Here is an 8352-nt window from a genome sequence, read left to right on the forward strand (position 1 = left end):
TTACACCCAAACAGATTCGGAGCAGATCTTCTGTCGGATAACATCTCCAAAATGTTAAATACCTTTTGAATAGTAACCAAAAGCCCAAATCACAGTCTCTGCTGCACCAAATTAACTGATATAAATACTAGTGTAGAACATAAAAATTGTGTCTATTCCTCGTTTAGTGCGATCAAATCATAAATCTACTGCAGGATCTAGGAAAAATCGAATTGTTATTAAAACAGAAAATGTTGCTATTAGTAAACAAAAACGATTTCTAAAGCTAGGTCTTTTAAACATTAGATCACTCACACCTAAGGCAGTTATTGTAAATGAAATAGTCACAGATAATAGCATCGATGTACTTTGCCTTACTGAAACCTGGCTTAAACCAAATGATTATTTCGGTCTAAATGAGTCTACTCCATCAGGATACTCCTATAAACATGAGCCCCGTCTGATTGGTCGTGGCGGCGGTGTTGCAACAATCTATAGAGATTTTCTTAGTGTTACTCAGAAAACGGGTTATAAGTTTATTTCATTTGAAGTACTTGTACTAAATGTTACGCTCTTAGATGCTAAAAAAACATCCCTATTATCTTTAGCCTTGGCTACCGTATACAGACCGTCAGGGCCTTACGCTGATTTTCTAAAAGAATTTGCAGATTTTCTCTCAGACCTATTGGTCAATGTCGATAAAGCATTAATTGTTGGAGATTTTAACATACACGTAGATAATCAAAATGATGCGTTAGGGGCTGCGTTTATAGATTTATTAAACTCCTTTGGGGTTAAGCAAAACGTTACCGGACCAACTCATCGTTTTAATCATACACTCGATTTAATTATATCACATGGAACCGATCCAACCGATATAGATATCATTCCACAAAGTGACGATGTCACTGACCATTACATGGTAACTTGCATATTACGTACTCCTGTGCTGCGCCGCGTTATCGTTATCGATTAGGCAGAACAATCCTTCCATCCACCATAGATAATTTTTCAAATTGCTTATCGGATCTGTCTCAGATGCTCAGTGAACCCAAACAAACAGATGAACTAGAGGAACTAACCAGCACTATGAGCACCATTCTCTCTGGAACACTGGATATTGTTGCACCTATTAGACTAAAAAAGGTCAGAGAGAAAATTAAAGCACCATGGTACAACAATACTACGCGTGTTCTAAAGAGAGAAACCCGTAATTTAGAGCGTAAATGGAAACAAACTAATCTAGAGGTTTTTAGAATCGCTTGGAAAGACAGTACGTCACGTTATAAAAAGGCCCTAAAAGTAGCCAGGGCTGAGCACCTCCGCAATCTAATAGAAAATAACCAAAACAATCCTAGGTTTTTATTTAACACCATGGCTAGACTAACAAATAAACAAGCGTCACCTGAACAAAATATTCCGTTACAGTTTAGTAGTAATGATTTCATGAATTTTTTCACTGAGAAAATAGAAAACATCAGAATCACAATTGTAAACGTTCAGTCCTCAATCGCGCCTTATAACTCGGCCTCGATTATCACCCCGCAAGAACAATTACAGTGCTTTACAACTGTAGAACAAATAGAGTTAAATAAACTTATCACTTCCTCTAAAACAACAACATGTTTATTAGATCCCATACCAACTAAACTACTGAAAGAAGTGTTACCTATAGTGGAAGAGCCTCTCCTCAATATTATTAACTCGTCTTTAACTTTAGGTCATGTTCCAAGAACATTTAAAGTGGCAGTTATAAAACCACTCATTAAGAAACCACAATTAGACCCAAATAACCTAGCAAATTATAGACCAATTTCAAATCTTCCTTTTATGTCTAAAATACTAGAAAAAGTGGTGTCTGCCCAACTGGGCTCTTTCTTACAAGAAAATGACATCTATGAAAAGTTTCAGTCTGGATTCAGGCCGCATCATAGCACTGAAACTGCGCTCGTTAAAATCACAAATGATTTACTCTTAGCTTCTGACCAAGGCTGTATCTCAATACTAGTTTTACTTGATCTTAGTGCTGCGTTCGATACTATAGATCACACAATACTCTTAGATCGACTACAAAATTATACTGGTGTTCAAGGACAAGCATTAAGCTGGTTCAGATCATACCTATCTGACCGATACCATTTTGTCTATTTAAATGGAGAAAAATCGATCATAACTCCAGTAAACTATGGAGTGCCGCAAGGATCTGTGTTAGGCCCTCTATTATTCTCAATATATATGCTGCCACTTGGAAATATTATAAGGAAACATGGAATTAGTTTCCATTGTTATGCTGACACTCAAATATATATTTCATCACGGCCGGATGAAAACGCTAAATTATCCAAATTGACAGAGTGTGTTAAAGATATAAAAGATTGGATGACGCGCAATTTTCTTTTATTAAATCCTGACAAGACAGAGGTAATACTTATCGGTTCAAAAAACCGCCCACAAAACCTCTCACAATACAACTTTAACATAGTAGGATGTCCTGTTACTTTATCCTCTACAGTAAAAGACCTGGGTGTTATACTTGACTGCAACCTGTCTTTTGAAAATCATATTTCATGTTACAAAAACAGCCTTTTTCCACCTTAGAAACATTGCTAAGCTACGTAATATCCTATCTGTTTCTGATGCAGAAAAGTTAGTTCATGCGTTCATGACCTCGAGACTAGATTACTGTAATGCTTTATTAGCTGGTTGTCCTGCATCCTCAATAAACAAGCTACAGTTAGTCCAAAATGCCGCCGCTAGAGTTCTTACTAGATCAAGAAAATTTGACCATATAACACCAATTTTATCATCACTACATTGGTTACCTATAAAGTTCCGTATTAATTACAAGGTATTGCTACTGACTTATAAAGCCCTAAACGGCTTAGCTCCAGTTTATTTAACGGATCTTCTATCGCCCTATAATCCATCGCGCTCTTTAAGATCACTAAATTCGAGGCTTTTGGTCATACCTAGGATATCCAGATCATCCAAAGGAGGGAGATCATTTTCACATTTAGCTCCAAAACTCTGGAATAGCCTTCCTGATACTGTTCGTTGCTCAGACTCGCTCTCCCAGTTTAAAACTAAATTAAAGACGCATCTCTTCAGCCAGGCATTTATATAATATTTTTAATCTTACAGTTAAATCCGGTCTCTAGTTCATAAACGCCAGAGGTGAACTGGCCCCCGACTGAGCCTGGGTTCTCCCAAGGTTTTTTTTTCTCCATTAGGTCACCTGATGGAGTTTTTCGGTTCCTTGCCACTGTTGCCTTTGGCTTGCTCAGTTGGGGATACTTAATTTAATCAATCAATCAACAATACTATTGATCAGCATTACCAAACGTGGACGTTTTACACTAGAAACAAACACTGATGTACTATTTTATTTAATACTGTGAAGCTGCTTTGATACAATCTGCATTGTGAAAAGCGCTATATAAATAAAGTTGACTTGACTTCACTTGACAGCCAGGATAACCAAGGAGTGGCTCTGTAAGAAGCATATCAAGGTTCTGGCGTGGCCTAGCCAGTCTCCAGACCTAAACCCAATAGAGAATCTTTGGAGGGAGCTCAAACTCCGTGTTTCTCAGCGACAGCCCAGAAACCTGACTGATCTAGAGAAGATCTGTGTGGAGGAGTGGGCCAAAATCCCTCCTGCAGTGTGTGCAAACCTGGTGAAAAACTACAGGAAACGTTTGACCTCTGTAATTGCAAACAAAGGCTACTGTACCAAATATTAACATTGATTTTCTCAGGTGTTCAAATAGTTATTTGCAGCTGTATCATACAAATAAATAGTTAAAAAATCATACATTGTGATTTCTGGAATTTTTTTTTTAGATGATGTCTCTCACAGTGGACATGCACCTACGATGACAATTTCAGACCCCTCCATGATTTCTAAGTGGGAGAACTTGCAAAATAGCAGGGTGTTCAAATACTTATTTTCCTCACTGTATGTTCAGAAAGCCTTTCAGTTTTGTGCAATTCAGGGGACCCAAACACTAGTTTGAGAAATCCTGACATAATGTAATGCAATTCAGGGGACCCAAACACTAGTTTGAGAAATCCTGACATAATGTATTGTATAATGCACTTATTTATTTTTTATTTTTTTTCAGTTATTTTAGATATTATTCAAGTTAATACAGAAACAAGTTAGGTCAAAAGTAATCTAAAAGTAATAAAAGTAGTCAGGTTATATTACCTAAAATGTGTAATGTAATAGATTTTTATCATGTAATTTGTTTTCAGTAATGGACTACAATTTGTAAGTAATCTAAGAACTGCTTGTAACTAAAACTCTGACAGCAGGCGAATTATCATTTCATGCAGAGATCTTTGAATGCTGATGCACAATGTGGCTTTGGGCAAAACTGTTGCAAAAACGCAAATAATCCTATCCATCAGCTTGAAATTGTTGCTAAGCTGAAATGAACCCATTATGCAATTCTGAAATGCCTTGTGGCTAAAAGTGCCCTGAAGACTGAAACACTCCCACCCACAGAGAGTATAAAACCCAAGACCACCACCAACACTCACCCCAAATCGAGAAGATCCAGCAGTGCATCAGCTTATCTTCCTGAGTGGCCGACAACATGAGCTTTGAGTTTCAGTCAACGTTCCAGTCAAGCTTCCAGACTTTCTCCGGCTTTGTGAGTGATCCCTCAGATTTTCATGCACTCCTGACTTATACTAACCTTTCTACATTGTTTTCTTTTGTGCATTTTCAGAGTATATTTGAGTCAGTTGCACATTGTGAACTTTACCATAACATACAGAATACTTTTTTACTATGCAGAGCGTCCCCTACGAGAGTCCTATCTCTGGAGGACTGAAAGCTGGGAAAGCCATCTTCATTCAGGGAACTGTTCCCTCTGGATCTGATAGGTGAACCTTTCTTTTAAAGACTAGAGAAAAGAAATGAAATTTTGTTTGAGTAACTAGTTCACTTCACATTGTTTATAATCATTGCAGCTTTGAGGTGAATCTGAAGTGTGGGAAGTCTGAAGGAGATGACATTGCCTTTCAAATCAGACCCCAGTTTAGCAGCAACTGCATAGTTCTAAACAGCCAGCAAAATGGATCTTGGGGAAAAGAGGAGAAACTGGAATTACCTTTAAAGCAGGGGAGCAGCTTTGATCTGGTCATTGCCGTAAATTCTGAAAATTATCAGGTTTGTTTTAATGTTTTGAATTTATTCAATGGGTACACTGTGCAAAGGCTAAAAGAAATAGGATAAGAAATCTGAACATAGTCATTTTCAATCTGAAGGTGTATTTGAGTGGATGTGAAGTTGGCCGATTTCAGCATCGTATATCTCTGGAACGCGTCATCGCTCTGAGTGTTGCAGGAGAGGTTTCTTTAACCAACGTGGTGTTCACTGAGGTGAGTGAGTGATCCTCCTCTTTTCACAGAATTTAGTTGTCATTACTCAAGCACAGGCTTTCCTGTTATTTTGGCATTAGGCTATAATACCGAAGACAGATAAATGCTTCAGTATGCTGATTGTGTCCTCATGTACGTGACTGTTGCAGCAATTCTGCAGTATGCGATACTCAATCAAAAAATGATTATAAATTGATTTACAATATGCAAGAGCACTCTATAACTACAATTGGAAGAGAACCTGTAATATTTTTTCAAAAATTCATGTCACTGTAGGACCACTTGAATAAGAGAAAGCAATGGTTTTTAAAGTGTGTGAAAAAAAAAAATAATAAAAAAAATAAAAATAATAATAATATCAAGTAGACATGATACAAATGTTTGTGTTATTCAACTCTTACAATCTTGCTTTTATAGAGCTGGGCTGGATCCTCCATATTTCGGCAGGGTGGAAGTTTGATCAACTTGCAGGATGGGACTATGACTTTTGATGAACAATCATCTGTGCTAAATGAAAGCTGGGCTTTGATGGGCACCAAATACAATCAGTCATCTTTACAAACAACGACTGAACATTCATTGAGCAACCCAGTCCAAAATCCTGTGAGTAGCAGAAACTTTACAGGAACTCAGTAACACAATAAAGTGCAAGCACTAAAAGAGACATCAGTGAATAAAAATTGTTAATCTCCCAAGACAAACTTTTACATTGCAGTTTCGTTATTTTTGATGCCTCTTTAAAAGTTCAAAACCTGCCATTAGATTCTAGTCAATATAGGATATTTTCTTGTTCTTACTGCAGATCCTTCCTTATGTGGGTCCAATTTCAGGAGGACTGAGAGAAGGAATGACCTTCTACTTGCAGGGAGTTGTTCACACTAATGCTGACTGGTAAAGAATCGTTTTGCTGGATAATTTGGACAAAACCAATCACTATTATTTGGAATCAGTTGCTTTAATGCTTCAACTCCAATGCAGGTTTGGAATCAATTTCAAGACCGGGCAGTCTGAAACTGATGACATTGCTTTCCACTTCAACCCTCGATTGGACCAGAATGTGGCCATGAACAGCTTCAGGAACGGAGGATGGGAAAGTGCAGAAAGTGTCTCTGACAATCCCTTTAAAAAGGGAGAAGCTTTTGAGATGTTCACTGTCATCAAATCCGAAGGATATCAGGTCTGTGCTTTGAAACACAAAACTCATTGCGCACCCCTAAAAGAAATCTAGGAACTTGTCCTCACACAGGTTGTGTTGTTTTGGATCATCAGATATACGTGAATGGCAAGGAGCAGTACACATTCAAGCACCGTATACCGCTGGAAAAAGTGTCAGCATTAAATATCAATGGAGATGTTTCCGTGAACCTTTTTGGCTTCATACAAGTAAGTTACATTTCCTGCAGCTGTGGAAATATTGCAGCATTACTGAAACTTTGTCAGAATCCAGTGAGAATGACGTGAAAAGTAAAGAGCTTTCTAAATACACTCTCTCTGTTCCCTCATTAGAACTGGAGCACATCTTCATTTCCTACAGAAGTTACAACAAAAATCATCAGTTTGGGCAGCTCACGTGGGGGACGTTCCACCGTACAGTCAGAGATCTTGCAGCCAGTCCAAAACCCTGTGAGTGACCGTTCCATTCCAGTGACTTCTGAATGCACAACAAAGTGCAAGCACTTAATGAAACAACAGTGCATGAGAACTGCTTCACTCGAGAGAAATTGTCTCACCATAGTTTCAGGATTATGATGATCACTTTTTAAACAATGAAATTCTAAATGTCCCATTTCAGTGAGTTTAAAAACCTGCCAGAAGAATCTAGTCAATATAGGATAATGCCTATTTTCTTGTTCTTACTGCAGAGCCTTCCTTATGTGGGGCCAATTTCAGGAGGACTGAGAGAAGGAATGGCCTTGTACTTGCAGGGAGTTGTTCCTATTAATGCTGACCGGTAAGCAATTATTTATTTGGCCTCGGGTATGCAACAAAATATAAAATTAATGCAATACTAGAGTTCGGTCAGGGATAGACACACATCCTCAGATATGCACCAACTTAGGGTTAGGTAATGAGGTCTACTTCCTTGAGGAGTTTCCTCCAACCTTGATCAAACCGACCTGCCTGTAACTTTCCAGTAGTCTTGAAGATTGGGATTAACTTGTTCAGGTGTGTTTGTTTAGGGTTGGAGCTATACTCTGCAGGAAAGTGGATCTCGAGAGCCAGAGTTGAGAACCCCTGAGGTAGAGAGATGAGTCATTATCTGGATTTGGTTAATTCAACATTTCTCAACTTCCATGCAGGTTTGAAATCAATTTCAAGACCGGGCCATCTGACACTGATGACATTGCTTTCCACTTCAACCCTCGATTGGACCAGAATGTGGCCATGAACAGCTTCAGGAACGGAGGATGGGGAAGTGAGGAAAGTGTCTCTGACAATCCCTTTAAAAAGGGAGAAGCTTTTGAGATGTTCACTGTCATCAAATCCGAAGGATATCAGGTATGTGCTTTGAAACACAAAACTCATTGCGCACCCCTAAAAGAAATCTAGGAACTTGTCCTCACACAGGTTGTGTTGTTTTGGCTCATCAGATATACGTGAATGGCAAGGAGCAGTACACATTCAAGCACCGTATACCGCTGGAAAAAGTGTCAGCATTAAATATCAAAGGAGATGTTTCCGTGAACCTTTTTGGCTTCATACAAGTAAGTTACATTTCCTGCAGCTGTGGAAATATTGCAGCATTACTGAAACTTTGTCAGAATCCAGTGAGAATGACGTGAAAAGTAAAGAGCTTTCTAAATACACTCTCTCTGTTCCCTCATTAGAACTGGAGCACATCTTCATTTCCTACAGAAGTTACAACAAAAATCATCAGTTTGGGCAGCTCACGTGGGGGACGTTCCACCGTACAGTCAGAGATCTTGCAGCCAGTCCAAAACCCTGTGAGTGACCGTTCCATTCCAGTGACTTCTGAATGCACAA

At 38.6% G+C, this 8352-nt stretch overlaps 1 protein-coding gene across 1 annotated transcript; it reads left to right on the forward strand.

Annotated features, from left to right (window-relative positions):
- Window positions 1-4519: 4519 nt before the first annotated feature.
- LOC307159901 (galectin-6-like) lies at window positions 4520-7322 on the forward strand (the record flags this gene model as incomplete). The annotated part of the gene is made up of 10 exons (XM_079873599.1): window positions 4520-4634; window positions 4781-4869; window positions 4957-5155; window positions 5254-5367; window positions 5785-5970; window positions 6170-6258; window positions 6346-6544; window positions 6637-6750; window positions 6874-6990; window positions 7230-7322. The coding sequence occupies exons 1-10, from the start codon at window positions 4578-4580 to the stop codon at window positions 7320-7322; spliced, it is 1257 nt and encodes a 418-aa protein (XP_079729725.1). The 5' UTR covers window positions 4520-4577.
- Between the last annotated feature and the right edge of the window lie 1030 nt (window positions 7323-8352).

The sequence above is a fragment of the Squalius cephalus genome (assembly GCF_949319135.1).
Source record: "Squalius cephalus genome assembly, chromosome: 6".
Taxonomy (NCBI): Eukaryota; Metazoa; Chordata; class Actinopteri; order Cypriniformes; family Leuciscidae; genus Squalius; species Squalius cephalus.